This window comes from Bos mutus, chromosome 27 (assembly GCF_027580195.1).
Source record: "Bos mutus isolate GX-2022 chromosome 27, NWIPB_WYAK_1.1, whole genome shotgun sequence".
NCBI lineage: Eukaryota > Metazoa > Chordata > Mammalia > Artiodactyla > Bovidae > Bos > Bos mutus.
Genome location: NC_091643.1, coordinates 1,097,746 through 1,121,039, shown reverse-complemented (window position 1 = coordinate 1,121,039; position 23,294 = coordinate 1,097,746). Strand labels below are relative to the sequence as shown.

General features: G+C 42.0%; 1 protein-coding gene across 3 annotated transcripts in view; it reads left to right on the top strand.

The window, feature by feature from the left end:
• The window catches only part of ZNF385D (zinc finger protein 385D), a 1,015,555-nt gene extending 996,386 nt beyond the window's left edge, over nucleotides 1-19,169 (top strand). For all 3 annotated transcript variants that reach the window (XM_070364115.1, XM_070364117.1, XM_070364116.1), the window contains 3 exons: nucleotides 12,083-12,261; nucleotides 13,251-13,352; nucleotides 16,200-19,169. In XM_070364115.1, coding sequence (XP_070220216.1) covers nucleotides 12,083-12,261; nucleotides 13,251-13,352; nucleotides 16,200-16,418 — 500 coding nt within the window. In that variant the 3' untranslated portion in view covers nucleotides 16,419-19,169. The remainder of the gene's footprint in view (nucleotides 1-12,082; nucleotides 12,262-13,250; nucleotides 13,353-16,199) is intronic.
• Nucleotides 19,170-23,294: the final 4,125 nt, after the last annotated feature.

The window sequence follows — 23,294 nt, the reverse complement described above, 5'->3', positions numbered from 1 at the left end:
TGTTTCTGGGGATGGCTGCATAATAGAGAGTTCGACAGATGGAGCAGATGGTTTGCTAATTTAATAAATACTAGATCTCATCAGAACTACATCCATTGTTTAGAATATAGACCAGTAAAATGGTTGTCAGAGAGGATTCTGCGCACTGACACTATTTAGAGTTGTCGGTCCATGATGCTAGTGGAAAGCAGGACCCGTTTGATAGCAAGCAGTCCGCTGAATCCCTGTTTTCTAGTTCTCTTAAAGGACCACCTTGCCAGCTGCACTCAGAGCAGACCACAATCATGCCCACCACTGCTTCCATCAATAGATCTTTAAAAGACTTCTCCAATTTCTTCTTAGATCCGGATTTTATTAATAGGAAAACACCGATAAAGACTTCGCTGTGTTTTTCAGGGAACCAGGTTTGAATATCAGTTGTCATCGGAAGCAATCCGGCTGCAGAATGGGGAGATGTGTCTTTTGCATTTGCATTGTAATTCTAAGAGTTTTCTTTTTTATCCCTTTGGAAACATGTCGTAGACATGAGCTAAGGCCTCTGACACTGAGTGGAGAGTTATGCACTTATGGGCTGTTTACGGGAAGTCAACCACCTTCAAGACATGTTTTACTGTTAATCTTGGAAAACGCCTTCTTCTTTTTAAAATTTTATTGGAGAATAGGTGATTTGCAATGTTGTATTAGTTTCATATGTACGACAAAGTGATTCGGTTATATGTATATTCGTTCTTCTTCAGATTCTTTTTCCGTATAGGTTATTATAGATATTGAGTGGGCTTCCTTGGTGGCTCAGACAAAAGAATTTACCTGCAATAAGGAGACCTGGGTTCGATCCCTGGGTTGGGAAGATCCCCTGGAGAAGGGAATGGCTACCCACTCCAGTATTCTTGCCTGGAGAATTCCATGGACAGAGGAGCCTGGCAAATTACAGTCCATGGGGTCACAAAGAGTCAAATATGACTGAGAGACTAACATACACACACAGAATATTGAGTAGAGTTCCTTGTGCTGTAACATAGGTCCCTGCTGTTTTCCTGCTCTAATCACAGCCTCCTGATTTGCGCCCCCCCCCACCCCCCGCTCTTGTTTCCCCTTTGGTGACTGTACATTTCTTTTTGAAGTCTGTGAGTCTGTTTCTGTTTTGTAAATACGTTCATCTGTATTATTTTTTAAGATTCCACACATAAGTGATATCATATATTTCTTTATCTGTCTGACTCACATCACTTAGTATTATAATTAATTTCTAGGGACGTCTATGTTGCTGCAAATGGCATTATTCAGTCTTTTTTTGGCTGAGCAGTTCTCCATTGCGTATGGGCATTACTCGTCTTCATCTACTCATCTGTTGATGGGCATTTAGGCTAGTTTCCACATTTTGGCTGGAAAATGGATTCTTAATCATAAATATTGGGAAAACAATTTCCATTAAACACTGCCTTTGTTACGGCTTAATGGAATAGACTAGAGTGAACTAGAAGTGATCAGATTTAATTTTTACCTCAAATCTGCAGAGAACTTTTCTATGTGAACCTTGGCAAGGCAATTGTCTTTGGGGCCCTTTCTCTCTCTTTCTGTCTCTGTCCGTCTCTCTCTCTCTCTCTCTCTCTCTCTCTCTCATGGAGTTAAGAGGCCATATGCACCTTGTGAGGATGAAATATTATGACATGATTATTAGCAGAAGCACAGCAGCTGCTGTCTGCTCAGTCGCTCAGTCGTGTCTGACTCTTTGTGGCCCCATGGACTGTAGCCCTCCAGCCTCCTCTTTCCATGGAAGCTTCCAGGCAAGAATAGGGATTGGGATGTCATTTCCTATTCCAGGAGATCCTCCCAACACAGGGATGGAACCCGCATCTCTTGTGTCTCAGGCATGGCAGGCAAGTTCTTTACAACTGAGTCGCCTGGGAAGCCCCAGCTGGGTTGCTGTGTTATTTCGTGTGCTTTCTGTTTTTATTTTTCACTACAGTATAACCATTCAAAGTTAGTTATTTTTTTGGAATAGTACTGGAATATAGGATTTCTTTCTTTCGTTTTTTTTTTTTTTTTAATTTGGGAGGAAAAGCAGTTCTCCTGAACTTGCTAGCATGATTCAAAAAACTCTAAGAATGCTTGCAACACCGTAAGAGGACATACTCTTTATAAGAGACCTTGAAGTCTCCTCTTATTTTTATGTTATGGACACAGATATTATAAAAAGATATGTTTTGTCTCTTTCTTTACAGAAATTCCCCCCAAACATCCTGCTAGGTAATGCTTTGCTTAGCCAATTTTAATGAGTTTCTGTATATAATTGAAAAAAAATCCTTTGAAATTTTATAAGCAGACTCATTACTAATTTGGCAGATTTTTCTGGTGATAACTTAAAGTGGTAACATTTGATCATTTTCACTAAGCACATTCCAGCTTTTTTGTGCCTACACAGAGCTTATTTTCCCTCACTAAGTTTTAATATAGAGAAAAGTCACTTTATCGAAAGACAGACTTGACTAAATTTTAAAATGCTTAGAGATTTCTAAATTTTTGCTTAAACATGAAAACAATGTTAAGAAGAAGAAAGAGAAGATTGACTAAAATTTATTGAGCATGTGGGCATGCCAGAAATAATACCTTAAGATAAAAATGCATCTCCTGCAACACTTCAGTACATTGAAACCTCACAGCTAGTAGAGACAAACTCTGGCTTATACCATCTCAGAACCTGAGCTCATAACTCTCTTTATGAATATGTGTTTGTTGATCTTTATTAATACCCAATACTTTGCTAATCTTCACTGATTTACTGCCATGCATTGGGCCCTTAGAATGAAAATTTGAGCAAAACCCAGGAGTTGCCTTCAAGAAGCCGAGGTCCAGTTTGTGCCTCTGTTCAGGAAGAGACTGTGTAAAGACTTGTTTCCCCTATAGAGATTTGTCATTTCATGTTTCAAGTGAAGAACTCATTTAAGCCAGTCAGTGGTAGTCCAAGTTCATGGCCTTGTTATTATTAAGGCCTAGAGATATCTATCACATCTCTTCAAGATCTTCTGGGATGATGATAAGACTTCAGTTAGATGGAAAAAACAGATGGAGACTCTTCTATCACAAGTCTGCTGTCATGCCTTCTTTAAACTTTCTACAAATGATTAAAAACAGGCAGCTCAGCCACATAGCCGCTGTGTTACACATGGTCATGCAGGACATGCTTGAGTACAAGAGCTGTACTATCTAATGTGGTAACCACTAGCCTTAGATGATGATTTAAATCGAAATCAATCACCAATTCAGTAGCAGTAGCCTCATATCAAGTGCTGAAGAGTGTGACTAAAGGCCACCATATTGGTGCCTACAGATCAAGACCATTCCCATCACCCCAGAAGTTTCTATCAGAGAGTGGACTGGAGCCACAATTCTTTTTTTCAAAATATCTTTTGACCTATAGTAGATTTACAACGCTGTGTTAGTTTCAAGTGTACAGCAAAGTGAATCCATTATACATGACACACCTACTCTTTTTGTTGTTGTTCAGTCACCCACTCATGTCCAACTCATTGACACCCATGGACTGCAGCACACCAGGCCTCCGGTCCTTCACAGTCTCCCAGAGTTTGCCCAAGTTCATGTTCACTGCATTGGTGATGCTGTCCAACCATCTCATCCTCTGACACCCTCTTCTCCTGCCCTCAATCCTTCCCAGCATCAGGGTCTTTTCCAAAAAGTCATCTGTTCACATAAGATGACCAAAATACTATAGCTTCAGCTTCAGCATCAGTCCTTCCAGTGAATATTCAGGGTTGATCTCCCTTAAGATTGACTGGTTTGATCTCCTTGTTGTCCAAAGGACTCTCAGGAGTCTCCTCCAGCACCACAGTTCAAAGGCATAAATTCTTTGGTGCTCTGCCTTCTTTACTGTCCAGCTTTCACACCGCACATGACCACTGGGAAGACCACAGCCTTGACTATACGAACCTTTGTCAGCAGAGTAATGTCTCTCCTTTTCAACACACTGTCTAGGTTTGTCATAGCTTTCCTGCTAAGAAGCAAACATCTGATTTCACAGCTGCCGTCACCATCTACAGTGATTCTGAGCCCAAGGAGAGGAGCTCTGTCACTGCTTCCACATTTCCCCCTTCTACTTGCCAAGAAGTGATGGGGCTGATGCCATGATCTTAGACTTTTTATTTAGTCTTAAATCAGCTCTTTCACTCTCCTCCTTCATCTTCATCAAGAAGCTCTCTAGTTCCTCTTCTCTTTCTGTCATTAGAGTGGTATCATCTGCACATCTGAGGTTGTTGATGTTTCTCCCGCCTATCTTGATTCCAGCTTGTCACTCATCCAGCCCAGCATTTCTCATGATGTGCTCAGTGTGTAGATTAAACAGACAGGATGACAGCAGACAGCCCTGTCATACTCCTTTCTCAATCTTCAACCAATCAATTGTTCTCTGCAGGGTTCTAACTGTTCCTTCTTGACCCGCATACAGGTTTCTCAGGAGACAGGAAAGATGGTCTGGTATTCCCATCTCTGTAAGAGCTTTCCACAGTTTGTCATGATCCCCACAGTCAAAGGCTTTAGCATAGTCAGTTAAAGAGAGATACATGTTTTCCTGAAGTCCCCTTGCTTTCTCTATCATCCAGCAGATGTTGACAATTTGATCTCTGGTTCCTCTTCCTTTTCTAAACCCAGCTTGGACATCTGGAAGTTCTTGGTTTGCATAATGCTGAAGCCTAGCATGCAGGATTTTAAGCATAACCTTCCCAGCATGGGTGATGAGTGCAGTTGTCCAATGCTTAGCACATTCTTTGTTACCACCCTTCTTGGGAATTGGGATGAGGATATGACCTTTTCCAGTCCTGTGGCCGCTGCTGAGTCTTCCAGATTTGCTGACATAATGAATGCAAAACCTTGATGGCAGCATCTTTAGGGATTTGAATAGTTCTACTGGAATTTTTTAGATTCTTATAATTCTTAAATAATGTACATTGGAAATTGCAATATGGGTGATTTGGAATATATTATCTAACCAAAGAATTTTATGTAGCTGTCAACATTCAGAGTTTAGTTATTTCATGTTTAGTGACTTCTCATGCATAAACAGCTAGAATAAGTGATCTCAGTGTTGTGTCAAGAGGACTTTTCTTACTGTGTACTTTTACATGCCATTTCTTTTAAGAGTGGTTTCATGCTCAGGCCAAACAGAATCTTCTGTTCAGTTCAGTCGCTCAGGTGAGTCCAACTCTTTGCAACCCCATGGACTGCGGCACGCCAGGCCTCCATGTCTGTCACCAACTCCCGGAGCTTACTCAAACTCATGTTCACTGAGTCGGTGATGCCATCCAATCATCTGATCTTCTGTCATTCCTTTCTCTTCCTGCCCTCGATCTTTCCCAGCATCAAGGCCTTTTCCAGTGAGTTGGCTCTTCACATCGGGTGGCCAAAGTATTGGCACGTCAGCTTCAGCATCAGTCCTTCCAACTTGCCATTTGGAGGAATAAAAACAGAGAGAGGATGTGGAGGCTATTGGTGCCAGTTGCACAGTTCAGGTGTAGAGAGTCAAGATAACTTTTTTTCCCTTCGGACACACAAAAGTTGGACCATCGTGCCATTATATTGAATGTTATAGATAAACACCTCAAAAAGCTCTTTGTTGTTTGTATGGATACTGGCCACTTTCCTGCTCACATATCTATAATCTGGATCATCTGAACTGGTCAGTAAGAAAGTAACTAAATGATCTCTGGCTATCACCTGGGTTTGCTGACATCTGTGCTATGTTGAGTCGCTTCAGTCATGTCTGACTCTTTTTGACCCCATGAATGGTAGCCCACCAGGCTTCTCTGTACATGGAATTCTCCAGGCAAGAATCCTGGAGTGGCTTCCATACCCTTATCCAGGGCATCTTTCCCACCCAGTCTAGTCTGATGCTATTAAACCTCATCTCATGGGCATTCTGGAGAATTGAACTTTAAGGTATTGAAATTTATTTTATAGAAGGGCAAGTTTTGCAAGGTACATTGCCCTTCAAATGAATCCTCTGAAACTCCCTTTGTACTGTTTAGACAGTTAATTTGTCAGCTTGAATCGAGACTTAAAAATAGTCATATTTTGTCCCTAGAACACCCCTTATGAAAATCTATCATAAGGAAACAACCTTAGGATGGATTTTAAAAGATTAATGAGTAGGATAATTATATAGGGAAAGAGGAAAATAATACAAATATCTAATATTAGACAAGTGGTTAAATATATAGCATTCATGTATTGTAAGCCTATGCTGTCATTAAAAATCATGTACATTTTTTAAAGTATGTATAATTCCAAGGAAAGTTCTATACAGAATTATTTTGTTATCCAAATGTTTTAAATGCACATGTACAAGTAGGAAATCAAAGACTGGCACATGATGACCACCATTAAAATTCTGATATGTCTCTGTGGAAAAATTCTTAAAGAGATGGGAATAACAGACCACCTGACCTGCCTGTTGAGAAACCTATATGCAGGTCAGGAAGCAACAGTTAGAACTGGACATGGAACAACAGACTGGTTCCAAATAGGAAAAGGAGTACGTCAAGGCTGTATATTGTCACCCAGCTTATTCAACTTATATGCAGAATACATCATAAGTAATGTTGGGCTGGATGAAGCACAAGCTGGAATCAAGACTGCTGGGAGAAATATCAATAACCTCAGATATGCAGATGACACCACCCTTGTGGCAGAAAGTGAAGAAGAACTAAAGAGCCTCTTGATGAAAGTGAAAGAGGAGAGGGAAAAAGTTAGCTTAAAACTCAACATTCAGAAAACCAAGATCATGGCATGTGGTCACATTACTTCACGGGAAACAGATGCGGAAACAATGGAAACAGTGAGAGACTTTATTTTTGAGGGCTCCAAAATCACTGCAGATGGTGACCGCAGCCATGAAATTAAAAGATACTTTCTCCTTGGAAGAAGAGCTATGACCAACCTAGACAGCATATTAAAAAAGCAGAGACATTTCTTTACCAACAAAGGTCCGTCTAGTCAAAGCTATGGTCTTTCCAGTAGTCATGTAAGGATGTGAGAGTTGGACAGTGAAGAAAGCTGAGAGGGGAAGAATTGATGCTTTTGGACTGTGGTGTTGGAGAAGACTCTTGAGAGAGCTCTGGACTGCTAGGAGATCCAACCAGTCCATCCTAAAGGAAATCAGTCCTGAACATTCATTGGAAGTACTGATGCTGAAGCTGAAACTCCAATATTTTGGCCACCTGATGCAAAGAACTGACTCAATGGAAGAGACCCTGATGCTGGGAAAGACTGAGGGCAGGAGGAGAAGGGGACGACAGTGAATGAGATGGTTGGATGGCATCATTGACTCGACGGACATGCATTTGAGTAAACTCCAGGAGTTGGTGATGGACAGGGAGGCCTGTTGTGCTTTAGTCCATGGGATCGCAAAAAGTTGGACACGACTGGGCAATTGAACTGAACTATGACTACCTCTCCTTGGAGGAACTGTAAGTTATTTTTTTTTTTCCATTTTAAAGAAGTTTCCCCAGTTTCCCTGATGACCTAATGGATGACTGATTTAATTTTAGAAAGCCATTCAGTTTTCTTGCTCACCTCCCTTTTCTTTACACAAGTACCTAACTTAAGTGCCATCTAGGGGCTTCCCTGGTGGTCCAGTGATTAAGAATCTGCCTGCCAATGCAAGGGACACGGGTTCATCCCTGGTCCCTGAACTAATATCCCACATGCTGAGGTGCAGCTAAGCCCATGCTCCACAACTACCTCCCGTGCTCTAGAGCCTGAGCTCCTGGGGAAGAGAGGCTACACGATGAGAAGCCTGCAGACCACATGGCTAGAGAGGAGCCCCCAGTGGCTGCAACTAGAGAAAACCCCACACACAGCAGCTAAGACCCAGTGCAGCCACAAATGAATGCATTAAATTCAAATAAAGAGCCATCTGGAAAATGGAATCGGTAAAGACGATGGGGGAGTAAAGGGAAAGCTAGCCTCCATTCACTCCACACCACTTATTACTTTGATTTTTGCAGATAAAATATCTTGATCCAAGGCAATCAAAAACAAACAAACAAAATTAGTATTTCTAGGAGCATTATGACTTGCTGGATCTAAACTCTGGTTGGAGAATGATTTTGCATTTCAGGAAACATGGAAGCTTCAAATGAAGGTCATTGTCAGCGCCAGCCTTTTAAAAGTGGTGGGAAGAAAACAGCCCATTGAAAGTACAGAAGCAGCTTTTCGAGGGCCCTGCTGTGCAGTCACAAGGAAAGGCACCAGCCTGGCGGGATATTTACACGTGGATGAAATCAGAGGTGATCAAACCGGCCATCGCAAAACCACTGCTGTTCATATAGCATCCTGGTTCCGGATCCTCTGCTGAGCAGAAAGGCATATTACAGGGGAAGAAGGAGAATGAAAGACTCAAATTAAAATCCAAGTTTAGAAAAGACAGCATTAACAACATAGAGAAGTTAAAGGTGGTGAGAGATTCCTGTGGAACTGGAATGCAGCTGACTCAGACAGCCTTAGTGGATTTCTGACTAAATCCCATAGTTCAAGGAACTTATTTAGAAATCCACCTTCTACCCATCAGTAACTTCAAGTAGTGTTTGCTTTGTGAACCAGGCAATTAACTTAACCTTTTTTAGTCCCAGTTTATCTCTAAAATGGGCATAATATTGTCACCTATCTCATACCACAGCTAGGAGCAGGTGGGTAATTTAGCACAATAGGTACAATGCTGGAAAATAAAATAAGCACAAATCCTCCCAGTAATCACTATTTTTAGATTATTCATGCACATTTGAGCTCTCAAAAAAAGGTAAATGCTTGAGAAATAAGAGTACGTGTTTTCTTAATTGTAGCTGTACTTGGAGCAAATATAGCTACCCTGACAGGCTACTGAAGCTTTCAGCTCTTTTGAAACTATCTAATAGCAATTTAATTATGACTGACAATCTGCTCCTAGCACAGGAGGTTACGCTGTACAAAAGTTCCACTCTGCTAGACGATGACTGCTAACCCCAGAGTCAAAGCTATTAGCTGGAGTTTTTCACCCAATCTTGGCATGATTTTAAACATGTGTCCGGTGTGTGTGTGTGTGTGTGTGTGTGTGTGTGTGTTTGCTTGCATCCACGTAAGGCGTGCATGAGTGGATATACTTAATTTTCCTATCTTTAGTAGCTTCTGGGGAGGGACTGCACTGAAACAATAATGCTAATGATGCAGTGATTTTTCTGCGAGGTTGGCATTTCTCCAGTGTTCACATACCTTCTGTTCACATCTCTTCTTCTAGGGTCAGATATAGGCGAGTCCGAAGATATTAAGGAGAACATTTTGTTTTCTGAATCTTTACCTACTGTTGCTAAGATCTTTACCTACCTTTGCTCACCCCCTACTACTGGGGCCAAATCTTTAATCCCTTCTCCTCTTCCTAATCCACCTGACACTCAATCTTGAGTCACATTACCCAGGCCAGACTTTTTTATCATCCTCCCAAGCAAAATAAAGTAATTCTATCTTCACATAGGTAGAAACAGCTTTTTGATTCATTTTAGTTGCCACTATCAAACACCAGCTCAAACAGGAGACATTAACCATAATGAGTTGAGGGGCCTTCAGGAAAGTCGGGATGAGAATTCTTTTAATACTTACTTATTTGGCTGTGCCGAGTCTTGGTTGCAGCACACAGGAGCCTCACTGCATCATGAGGGATCTTTCATTGTGGCCTCGGACTCTCCAGTTGTGGCATGGAGGCCTAGTTGATCTGTGCAGTTCCCCAAACACGGATGGAACCCTCATCCCCTGCATTGGAAAGTGGATTCTTAATCACTGGACCACCAGATGCTTTTGAACTGTGGTGTTGGAGAAGACTCTTAAGAGTCCCTTGGACAGCAAGAGATCCAACCAGTCCATCCTAAAGGAAATCAGTCCTGGGTGTTCATTGGAAGGACTGATGCTGAAGCTGAAACTCCAATACTTTGGCGACCTGATGTGAAGAACTGACTCATTGGAAAAGACCCTGATGCTGGGAAAGATTGAAGGCAGGAGGAGAAGGGGACGACAGTGAATGAGATGGTTGGATGGCATCACTGACATGTTGGACATGAGTTTGAGCAAGGTCTGGGAGTTGGTGATGGACAGGGAGGGCTGTTGTGCTGCAGTCCATGGGGTCGCAAAGAATCAGACATGACTGAGTGACTGAACTGAACTGAACTGAACCAGAGAAGTGCCCAGGATGAGAATTTTCTCCTACTCACTGCTGCTTAGACATTCCTAAGCCACACGGGCCCTGGGAATGCTCCATCAGTTTGACTGAATAAGCTGCACGGAAAAAAAAATTTTTTTTAATAAAATCATCTGTTTGGATATAGAACGTTGGATAATCATCTGCTCACATAGTGACACAAAAGCTTCTGATCTGTATGAAGATTGCATACATGAAAGCTTGGCAAAATGATGCACACGTGTGTGCATATAGACACGTCCATTCATTCATTATGTGCGTATATATGCATGCATTGCTCCCCCTTACTCTCGTTTATGGTTCTTCTTACAAAGTCGGAAGCGTCGGGTCATTAGACCACAGGGCCGGGTCGAGAACAAGCCCAGGACAGCCTCACCCCCACCACCATGGACAGGTGCCCTAGCTCCGTATTTTAGCTGTTTCGGTTTTTTCCCAACATGTTGACTCTTTTCTCTCTCCTTACTATGTTGATATATGAATATTGTCATTGTTGTGCCTAAGGATAGAGGTTCAAAGTGAGGGATCTAAGTTGTAAAAATATGCATTTTTTTTAATACTGGACTCAGTAAAGTTATCATTTTGCAAGAGAGAAACATATGGCTATAAACCTGTTCCATGTATTCATTGCCTCTTATCGAAGACATTGGTGACTGGCTCCAAGCTGAAAGCCCTCAACATCTTTCTTTGTTGATGTTGAATGGTTCTGAGAAGCTGATTCAAGAACAAGAAGTTAAGAATCTCTTTTTTTCTGTGTTTCCAGAACTGATAAGTGAAAGTCGCTCAGTCGTGTCCAACTCTTTGCAACCCAATGGACTATACAGTCCATGGAATTCTCCAGGCTAGAATACTGGAGTGGGTAGCCTTTCCCTTCTCCAGGGAATCTTCCCAACCCAGGGATCAAACACATGTCATAAAGACAATTAAGATGATAAAACCTCTAAAACATAATTTAAAAAAACCAGAATGGCAGGAAGAATATAAATGATGACAAAAGAAAATTTCAGAGCAAAAACACATGGCTAAACAAGAAAAGTAAAGAATATTTATCAACTCCAAGAAGGAAATTGTGAAGAAAAATTTTGAGAGAACACTGCCATCCTGAATTTTAGTGTTTAAAAAAAAAAAGCAAATGTCGATGAGTAGAGTAACATTAGTTATGTGGGATGGGCAAATGTGGTTGGTGTAATAAAAAAGAATTTCTTAGAGTGTACCCACCTAGCCAGTGAAACCCCTTTTATAGTAATTTTTTTTTTAACATTTGAAATTTAATAGCCAATCAATGTGAATTTTGCTATTCTAACAGGACCTTTTTTTTTCAGAGTCATTAAGATCTCTATACTGTTATGTTCCTTCTTTGAGCCTAAACTACACAGTGAGGAAAGCTTGTGTGTACTCCACTCAGAAAGTGGGTATTTAATTAGTGCCACCTCTGTAAGCACACCCTGTTTAAGCTGATTACATTTGTTACACCTCATCTCCAACTAAACCTGTAGCAACTAAGTCACCCTTCCTCATCAGGTATCATTCATGTCTCATCAGCACCAAGAGGAAGCCACACCTATTTAACGTCATCTCAGGACTTTGCGTTTACTCCTGTACTGATGGTGCTTGTTTGTTACCTGGGACATAGAAGCATGCGCAATAAGTCATGTTAACACGCGGCCGTCAGAGCACATGGTTGTGGTTTTCTGCGTCATGAGTGTGTTTGAAGCAGAACCCCCGGAAGCCCTGCACTCAGACTCAGCATCACACCACGTGGTGTTGCCGCATCGTGTCTTGGAGGCAATTACTAGCTAAGAGTTCTCTCCTCTTTTTCTCTCTCTCTTTTTTTTTTTTTAACATTTCTGGCAGGTACCAAGCACAAAACGATGCTAGAAGCTCGGAACGGAAGTGGGGCTATCAAAGCCTTCCCCAGGGCAGGTGTGAAAGGCAAAGGCCCAGCGAACAAGGGAAATACAGGCCTGCAGAACAAAACGTTTCACTGTGAAATCTGTGACGTGCACGTCAACTCGGAGACACAGCTGAAACAGGTAGGCAGAGCCCACACCGGAAGTGGGGGCGCACAGGGCATGACTCTGCCTGCCTTGCGCCCTGTCTGCTCTTCTGCTCCCTCCCACCCATCCATCCACCTAGCTTCTTACTCAACCCCCTTCTTTACCTGTGCGTAGGTTAGTTGCTTATAGGAATGCTGAAATGTAGCGGCTTCTAACACCCTTCCCAGCTTGTCTGAAGTGAGTCTGTGCTGTTCTTACAGATGAAGAGTGGGAGGCGAGGGGGCTACAAGCAGTTCTCTTCCTTACCAGGTTTCCCACTCGAAAGGGTTGCTTTTCGCTAAAGGTCAAAGTGCAGCATTCCATGTTTCCTTGTTTAGAGATGTACATGCTACCGCTAATTTTACCCTGTGCCCTTCTTTCATGTTGCTACCTTAGTACCTGGTGGTGCTGTTCTAAATCCTACAGCCACACGCTAACGGGATGGAGTCACTGTTACTCTAATAGCCTTCCAGAGGGATCGGGTCTACCTTGCTGCTGAAGTCCCAGCCCTCATACTGTATTGTGTTTCATATGCATACGTACCTTCTTGCACTGATTTTTATGCACCCTAGTTATTTATCTTTAGAATTTAAGGGGTTGACATTTGGCTGTACAAATGTGAGGGTAAATATTAGTATGGAAATAAATCCGTGCCTGCCTGGCCACCTTGGTTTATTTGCACATAAAATTCCTTCAGACATTTCTTTCCTTTGTAAATGTCCATAAACTGAGATCTGTGCTCTGATAAGGAGAGAAGCTGGGAAAAAGAAGACACTGCCATGTGTTAAAAATAGAATAAAATGGCAGCATAAAAGTATCTCTCCTCGAGGCAACCACAACCAAGGACAAAAGTGCATGTTCTTTTATTTCTGTCTTTCTGCAACTTGCATGAAATAATTAATATCCTTCCCCAGGTTAAAACAATACTTTTGAGGGGTTTGGAGGATGATTTCTTTAAAGCTGTCCCTTTTCATTGCTTTTAATAGCACATTAGCAGTAGAAGGCACAAAGACAGAGCTGCTGGGAAGCCCCCGAAACCTAAATACAGCCCTTACAACAAACTGCAGAAGGCCGCGCATCCGCTGGGGGTGAGTGTCTCTTCTGCTTCCAGGTAGAGTGGAGCCTTTCTTGGAGGATTTCATTTGTCAGTTCCTAAGGGAGATAAACGGAAGACGCCCAAGTAAAAACGGTTGATTTGAAAGCCCAACCCCTCTGCCGCCAACAGAATCACTGGTTTCCTGAGTTGGGTGGGCTCCTGTCCCCGTTAGCTAAAGTCAGACATCTTTTCAGTTGGGCTCAGGTTTATAGAGCATAGGGATGGAAAGAAACCCAAATTTGCGTCAGGTAAGTAATCACGGGAAATCTGAACCTGAGGTTAGCGGGAACTGTTAAGAAAGGTTGGTGAGGAACAAATTCTTCCAGCTTCTTTTTAAGATCTCCAAGAGATAAAGGATTGCTGTTATTTCCCTCAACAATTCTGGCTTTTAAACAGTCTGAAAGGTGTGGCTCGTTTAAAAAGAAAATTCACCTTAGGACACTATTTAAGGCCTGGGAAATAGTTCCTGAGACATGCCCTCTTGTTTTTTACACTAGTACGCATATTAGTACTGATGTCCCGACCTAGAATTTTTACAAGATTTTAGGGGAAAACTGTAAACCTCCTGACATTTTAAGCTATTTATTTATAAGCATAGGCTTCCCTGATAGCTCAGTTGGTAAAGAATCCACGTACACTGCAGGAGACCCCAGTTCGATTCCTGGGTCAGGAAGATCCCCTGGAGAAGGGATAGGCTACCCACTCCAGTATTCTTGGGCTTCCCTTGTGCCTCAGCTGGTAGAGAATCCACTCGCAATGCAGGAGACCTGGTTTCGCTCCCTGGGTTGGGAAAAGACCCTGGAGAAGGGGAAGGCTTCCCACTCTTTATAGGATTTTAGGCGACCTATCCACTTTTAGGCCATCTACCCACTTTTATAGGATTTTAGGGGAAATCTGTAAACCTCCTGACATCTTAAGCTACTTATTTATAAGCCTAGGCTTTTTTTCTTGTTTGAGTGACCATAGCTTACATGAGAGATGCAGGGTTCTACACTGTTTAGCTATAATAAACCATAACTGTGTGTATAAAAAATTAAGATGGAGAACAATTGCTCTACAGTATGTGCTGAATTATGCATTTTGAAATCTGTTTTCTTCAAAATAGATCTTATTAATAATCAGTGCTATTGTGTGCTGCCGACACGTGAAAACACAGTTAAAGGAAAACTGCAATCATCTATTGTGAGACCTCAGAATGAGTTGACCCAATTAATTTAGTAGCATCACCCATTTGTATGCAAATGAAATCCCTTTGCTCTTTTGGATAGAATGCATTTTAGCTGCTGTAAGAGACTTTGAATTCTACTCAGAGTGGATGTTTCAGCAGTACCAGCCATAACCTGAGTGCTATTTCTGACCGGTGGAGATGCCACATTCAACAATCAAGTGAATAGTTCTTAAATAAACAGAGAAGTCAAATTGTGTTAATGTTAGCTTCCAAAGCCTCCTGCTTAACTAGCACAGTTACTGTTTCCATAAATGGAAACATTCCCTTCATGAGAACAGCCATCTTACTAACACTGCTCCTCAGAGAATAAACTGGTATGGCAGCATAGTGTCAGAATGTTGGTACCAATGAAAGCAAAACATGGCAAAGTTTTCAGGGGAGATCATTTTTCTTCCCTTCTTTAGTGAAAGCGGAATTTTATTATTTTTAGATCTCTTGATTGGTGCTCACACCTTCCTGTGCTACTCTCTTGTCACATCTGCATAGTCAGAGTAGCTGACAGCATTAATCAATTTCTCTTTAAAAAGTCTATTCCCTGGGACTTGCCTAGCCCATCCAGTGGCTGACATTCCACACTTTGACTACAGGGGGTGGGTTTGACTCCTGGTGGGGAACTAAGATCCCAGATGCTGGCCAGCCCACCCAAAAATAAATAAAATAAAGTAAACATTTTAAAATGTCCATTCTCTGCTAGTTAAAATGTGTGTAAAGAGTGGAATAAAAAAATTCCCTATTTTTTCTCAAGATGAATAGTTTCCTCAGGAAGTATATTTATCATGAAAAATAAGATAGCAGAGTACTTTTCTGCACATCCATTTAACATCCTAGATCAAGCCATTTTCTGGGATCTTCCAGTTTCTCCAAAATGAAAGATGTTCTACAGTTTCCATTATTCTTTTAAAATTTGTTTTATTGATGTATAGTTGATGTACAATGCTGTGTGTTAATTTCTGCTGTACAGAAAAGTGATGTTATACATATATAATATTTATACATATATATTCAGTTATACATATATATAATATATAACAACATAGCATTATACATATATATATATATATATATATATATTGGGTTAGCTAAAATGTTCAGGCTTTCCATAGATGTTCTGTACATATATATAATATATATTATATATAATAATATATATTGTATTACATATGCATATATATGTTATATATTATATATATATAATATATATTGGGTTAGCTAAACAATTTGATTAGGTTTTCTATAAGATGTTGTGTGTGTGTGTGTGTGTGTGTGTGTGTGTGTGTGTATATAGGGTTAGCTAAAAAGTTTATTCAGATTTTCCATAAGATGTTGTGTGTATATATGGATATATATATGTATATTGGGTTGGCTATAAAGTTTGTTCAGGTTTTCCATAGATGCTCTGGATGTCTCTCTTTTCACGTCCTCTTCCTTTGGGGTGGTCCCAGGACACTGAGCGTGCATCCCCGTCTTCCATGGTTCTACTGCACTCCCCAGGGCGTGCCTTTACCCGGGTGGGGGTGCCCGCTCTGTTTTACCAGCCAGCCCCTCTTCTGGACGCTCCCGGTGAACCCAGAGACTTCGGCTCACCTGCTCTTCTTTCTCCCCGCCCTGCAGGTGAAGCTGGTCTTCTCCAAGGAGCCGTCCAAGCCGCTGGCGCCGCGCCTGCTGCCCGGGCCGCTGGCCGCCGCCGCGGCCGCCGTGGCCGTGAGCTCGCCGTTCGGGCTGCGGGCCGCGCCCCCCGCGCTGCTGCCGGCGCTGCCCCCCGCGCTGCTGCGGCCCGCGCCGGGGCCTATGCGCAGCGCGCATGCGCCGGTGCTCTTCGCGCCCTACTGAGCGCGCGGCCGGCCTGCAATAACTCACAAACCACACGCCGAACAGAGAACTATGCAGCGTTTATTTATAGTTTAAAGTATATCTGAAGAGCCAGGACTTTTGATAGTGAACTGAAAAGATTATGGAAAAGATGAAGTAAAAAGAGGGAGGTCTGGGGGCGGGCGGGAGGGGCGGTATTGTCTCCAAATTAAAGCATTCCTCTTGAACATTGAGTGTTTTAGAAGTGATCTCCAGCCTTGACTTGTAGTGGCACCTAGAACCTCCGAAGCCTTTGTGACACGCCTTTTGGGCGCCTGTTTCCCCCGCATTGTCTTTCCTGCTTTATGAGACAACTATACATTGTCTGAGGGCATTAACTGGTTCCAGTGTGTATATAAATAATCATATACTCTGTAGATTAAAATAATGCAAAAAAAAGAAAGAAAAAACACAAAAAAACAAAAGCAACACTGTGAATAGTAGAGCCCGTGGTCCTGTTGCTCTGACAGCAATTCCTGGGTATTCACCCCAGCTAAGGGAGGTGCAGTAGGCGTCTGGTAGAACAGTAGTCCTGTGTCTCAGCCTATGCCACTAGGTTCTCAAGAATTGCAGAAGGTAGAACGAACAACTGTTTCATGCCAGTAAGCAGTCAGCAGATAAACAACACCATCTGGTGTGGTGAAGGTCCCCAGCTCACCCTCTCCCGTCCTGCCCACCCTGGAGATGACTTTCAGTCCAGAACAAAAGAACAGGGCTGACTTAGAATAGAGGTGGGAGAGACTTTAATAAAAATAGTTTCTCACAGAGTGCTTTCCCCCAACACTAAGGCAGTGTTGCTGGAAACAGAGTGTTTTTCAAATGCTTATATCTGAAAACAGGTAAACCCATGCATCATGGGGGTCCAGAAAGAAACCAGTACGACTGTTCTGTTTCGAGGATGAGGGACAATCCTAACCTAGCATGATAATGCAAAGTACAGATTTTTCACATTAGTACGTATCCACTAAAAACAAAGAATATTACACCTCTGCAATATCCCCTTTATATCATACCAGTAGGGTTGTCTCTTAGGCAAAGTTTTCTGCTTTGACTATGATGGTAGACATTAGCTATTGTTGGTGGGTTTTTCTTTCTTTTTTTTCCTATATTTCCTACTGACATGATATAAACAAGTAATATATATATTTAAATATTAGAAAAACAAAGAAAAAATGAATCTGCATTCATTTCAGACCAGGGGTATAGAGTTAAAAATACTGTTAAGTTGCACTTGGCCATCATTTCTCTAGTGGAGTTGTGAAATACTAACAGCCTTCAATATTCACCATAAGGCTGAAAGGAGTTGATGTTTTACCTTTAAAACAAGATTTATCAGGGGTATATATAAATATATGTATATTGTATATATGTTAGAAAGTTTAAGAGTATAACTTATAAAAAGAAAATCTATATAAAATAATTATATATCCATCCCGTGTTACATGTTATCATTAAGTTGGTAACAAATGGCATAAAAATAGCTGTGCCTTTAATTCGTGGTAAAGGCTATTTGCTTTTTCCCATAGAAAGCTAACATATACCTGTCACCTGTGATGGGGTTTGATGCAGCCAGTCTGTTGCATTAATAAGAATAATGACACTCAAACTTCAAACAATGGAAACGTGTACAAATCCACTCTACCAGATTTAGGTTTAGAGAAAAAAACATATTTTTGAAAAGGTTTTGTAGAGAACTATTTAAAAATATACAGAAAGGCTGAGTATGGCCTTCCTGAAACTGCTCTTATCTAAAATGTAGTAGACTTTTGAGCGTCTAAAGATGCAAGGTGAAACCGTTAGAGAGATGGGTATTTAGCATTTGTCATTTTATATTTAAGAAACACCTGTAGCGTGCTTGGTGCTCAACATTAAACATGGTCTTTGGAGTTATTCTCCACCACCCAGCTAAAGACATTTGTCATATAAACACATCTTTAAAGCAGTTGACTTTGTATATCTTTTGTTAAACAACTGACCAAAAGCAAAAAGGAAGAAAGGAGAGAAGGAAGGAAAGAAGGGAAAGAAGAAAAGAGAAAGTGTTCCATCAGTCTTTGGTAAAAGGGATTTTGAACCGTGTCTCTTATGCCTAAGCATGTTGATTAGGACTGGAATCTGTTTTTGAGAGCATCTGGTGACAGCGCGTCTGCCAGCACCTCTACTTTCTGGTCTTGGCGAGCACTTCCTTTGCTTCACCCTCAGACCCCCCCTGTTCAGCCAGGTGGAGAGTTAGCTCATGTGTTTTGTTCTTTGGGTCTGTCTGTATCCTGTGTGACAAGTTTTGGACAGTCTTGACCTTTAGTTTCTGCTTTGTCAGATATTTTCACTGTTCACGCTGTCAGCCCGAATCCCTGTCCAACAGCATTCACGCCTCTAAAGCCTCCCCTTCTGTTGGAGAACACAGTGTTGATCAATGCAGCCTTGCTGCAGTGAACCCTGCTGTCCTTCCCCGTTCTCACCAAAGTGGAGGAGCCGGTCCACCCAAAGTCAGGGCCTGTGCAATCGAGGAGTCCTGGATCACGAGACGTGACTGACTTAATGATTTGCTGGGAGACAAATAAATCAGCCATATTTTCTCCATCAGCCGTATGAGAAACCTCAGAAACACCTAAATCCCTTCAGCTTCACTTCACTATGAAACCATTTCGTTTAAATGGTCTTTAAAGTTGGAGTTGTAATCATCCGTTGTCTTTACTCGCTACCTAATAAAGGATGAAGCCTAACCATAGAACTTAATGCTGGGTTCTCTGTGAATCGTTTCCCTGCATGCCATGTATTTATCAACACCAGATCCCTGTCTATCATGGTTCAAGCTGCTATCAAGTTCTACCCCTTCCCTGAGGGAACTTCTTTTCATGAATAAAGATCAGTAATTCAGAACATCCTGAGAGGGCTCTGACCTTACGGTTTTATGTCCCTTCTCACGCCACATACGCACGGGCAAGGGAGTGATAGACGAGGTGTCTCTGACCTCATTTCAAACAAATATAAATGCATTGCAAGAGCCAAACACTTCTGGGAAAAGCATTGTTGCACCTCATCCAGATTACCCAGGCAAATGGAAACAGTCCTTGGGAAGGCACTGTATTTCTCTTCTGAGAAAACAGGTGATTACAAGTGACAAATCTCTCCTCTCCCTGGTCCTGAACTTTGAATTGTGGCCGTTCCATACACATAAGCAAACACTGTTGGCTTTTGGCCGTGAGTATCGTCACTGCCTCATCTCAGAGGACCGCAGGCTTCAGGTCCTGTTGGGTTTCCGTTTTTCACTTGCAATAATTCATGGCCGTTATCAGAGGTATACTTTGGTTTTTTGAAAGGTGCTACATACTTTGTTGCCAAGGAACTGTTTAGCCAAGAGAACTTTTATACTTACTTGGAAATTAAAAGGACAGGAAATCATAACACAAAGGAATACAAATGAAAAGGCTTAAAACCAGGATTATTCAGTGTTTATTGTGGATGTGCTCAAGTATGTTTCCAAGGCACAAAACCATTACACGGTGGTTATGGGCAGCGAGTTTCACTTACCATTAATACTTTAGATTAATATCTTTGTCTCCACACCATGGAATATTTCAACTTTCCTGAAGAAATCAGATCAAAAAACTAAAAAAAAAAAAAAAAGACTTGAATGGTCTAGAGAGAAAACTTCCTTCAACTCTCAGTTGACCTATGGAATCACCTCCCTGTACATTAGCATGCATGGCATCCCATTAGTCACTCTTTGTACACAGGTGGTGCTCGTGGTAAAGAGCGCGCCTGCCAATGCAGAAGTTCGATCCCTGGGTTGGGATGATCCCCTGGAGGAGGGCATGGCAACCTGCTCCAGTATTCTTGCCTGGAGAATCCCATGGACAGAGGAGCCTGGCAGGCTGCAGTCCCTGGAGTCTCAAAGAGTCAGACACAACTAAAGCCACTTAGCACAGCACAGCACACAGGAAAGTGTTCATAAAGGAGTGAGGAACACACAAGGAGCCTGAAAGAAGTCAAGCTTTTTGCCCCATGGCACGTGGGATCTTCCCGGACAGAGATCAAACTGGCATCCCTTGCATTGCAAGTGAAAGTCGTTCAGTAGTGTCCAACTCTGTGACCCCATGGACTATCCAGTCCATGGAATCCTCCAGGCCAGAACACTGGAGTGGGGAACCTTTCCCTTCTCCAGGACATCTTCCCAACCCAGGGATCCAACCCAGGTCTCCCACGTTGAAAGGCAAATTCTTAACCACTGGACCGCCAAGGAAGCCCCTAGGAATGAGGAAAACCAGGAGCCCGAAAGAACTCAGGGCTTATCGTGACTTTGTTTCTGCCCAGCAGGTAACATTTCAATAGTCAACAAATGCTTTGGCATTCATTTCCTCATCAGCAATGTGAGTGAGAGTGAGTAGAGACTGAACTGGTTAAATATCCCTGCATTTAAAAAGACACTTTTCTCATCCGCGCTGCTTTCTTATAGCGAACCATACAGCTACTCAAATATTTGCATTTGCTCAGAAAAAGTATTCTGTATTCCTTTCTTTCCTGAGGATACATCACACAGTAGGTCCATTCATCTGACTAATCAGAACGGAGACTCACCAACAACTGTTAGAAAGAAAGAAAAGTTTAGTCGCTCAGTGGAGTCCCACTCTTTGTGACCCCATGAACTGTAGCCCACCAGGCTCCTCTGTCCATGGGATTCTCCAGGCAAGAACAGTGGAGTGGGTTGCCATTTCCTTCACTAGAGGATCTTCCTGACCCAGGGGTCAAACCCAGGTCTCCCACATTGTAGGCAGATGCTTTACTGTCTGAGCCACCAAGGAAATCCTGACAACTATTAGGGGACTTGCTAATCACATTAGATTCATGCCAAAGTCATTTAGGATATACTGCATCTGTTGTCTCAGTCTAAAACATAAAAAATGTTTGAATGAAACCAGTCCCAGTAACAGCAATAGAAAATCGACAGTGTGGCTGTGAAGGGAGCCACAGATACTCGCTTGCCTCATCCTGTTCTCCTGGCTGGCGGAGCCACTCCTAATCCTGTCCTGAGTTTGCCTGTATTTTAGGTAAGAGCCACCCTATTTAGACCACTTCCTCCACAAACAAAGGATATCAGTTGTGCCCTCTTGTTATTGACACAGCAAGAATTTTTTGGACTGAATCCTGACAGTGAATGTTTTACAAAATGGTAGCTGTTGTTTTTCATTAAAATAGCAGATGTATTTGCAGAGCATCTTCTCTGGTCTTTCTACAGTATCCTCAGTCACGATAGCAGTTACTATCAGGAAGTGAAGTAGATGGTGTCTTTGATTAAGTCTGCATTGCCTACTTCCTGGTGCTGAGAGGGGTATCGGAGCTTCCAGGAAAAGATGGGTATGATGCTGTATCTTCCTCACGTGGCCTACAAGGTCGTTACTTCCAGAAATGGGTTTATAGCTTACCAGAATTATGAATGGTGATGGAAGACAGGTTCTGTACTGGGAAAACTTCTTCTGTGCTACTTGATCAAAAGCCCAAGTAGGTTGCAAAGAATCACGGAGTTTATGTTATCAGTGCACAGACGTGAAAGGGCCAAGAATTACCTTCAGTCTGATCATCTTCCCCCTCTTCTCAGTGATGGAAATCATTCTTCCCAGATGGTTGTCTCCAGAAAGTGCCAAAATTTCAAGTCAACTTTGATGGTTAACACAGATGACCAAGTGGAGAATACGGTCAATAGAAAATGGGGTTATTCTCTTCATGACTGACAAGTCAACCTAAAAGTAATTTCCAAAAAGTAGAGCTAAAATGATTTGTGAGCGAAGTTATAACTAAGCATAGTACTTGTACAGTAGCCAGATCATAAATCACCACATCTAAATCTAAATGTGTATAGACAGAGAGATGCATGCATCTTTTTGAAGTGTAAGCCTCGACACCTATTTTACCTGCTACCACTTTTCAATATCTTATTTTTAAATGATTAGGTAGATTTTACTGTAAGAAGAGGAGCTCTAATTTAATCTTAATCATTTTAGAGCATTGGGGAAGTTGACAAGCAGCTGTAATATCAAGGTGCTATGCTCTCTAGCAAGGCTCTTTGCTGGCAATTTGAGTTGGGTCATGCAACTGCATCATTGCGTACAGCCTACTCATTTTGACCATAGGGACTGAACTCTTATCCAATCTTCTTCCAATCCTGGTAGTGTGCAGGACAGGTAAAACAAGGCTAAAGAAAACTGCAGAGAGAGAAGCCTTTATTGGGGGCCCAGGTTACATTTTTTCCAGGAAAAACATTTTTTTAAGCCACTCTGTTATTCGAACTTAGTGAGACATGAATCCATTGAGAAACAACATTAAAGAGTTTTACGGAGTTTTTAAGCCATGGTGAGAGTATATAGAATTTTATTAACCACAGATAACAATATGTGTATCCTTGGATACTTGTCAACTCAATTTAAAATACGTTATCTTATCATTCCGGTACTCTGATGACCTGGGGAGGGGGATAACGAGGGGTGCCATAGGAGGAAGGTCTCAGAGCCAGGGACATGTGCATACGTACGGCTGATTGACTTCATTCTACAACAGAAGCTGGCACAGCAATTATCTTCCAATAAAATACATTACAATTTCAACACAAAACACGAGGGCTACAGGTGGCTAGTACGGGGTAGAGATCTTCCACCAAATGCCTTCTGTCTCTTGTCGACTGTGAGCCACTACTACTAGATGGAGAAGAGCCCTCGAAATTCTAGAAAGTCTAGTTTTCATGAGCGAGTCAGAAGAATTCCGTGGTGTCATCTGTTTTTTAAGGGGATTATGGAAACATATGTGGATGTGTTGGGTGCTGGGGAAAAGCCTTGTAGCCAAAGGATCAGGACACAGGACTGACCGTCA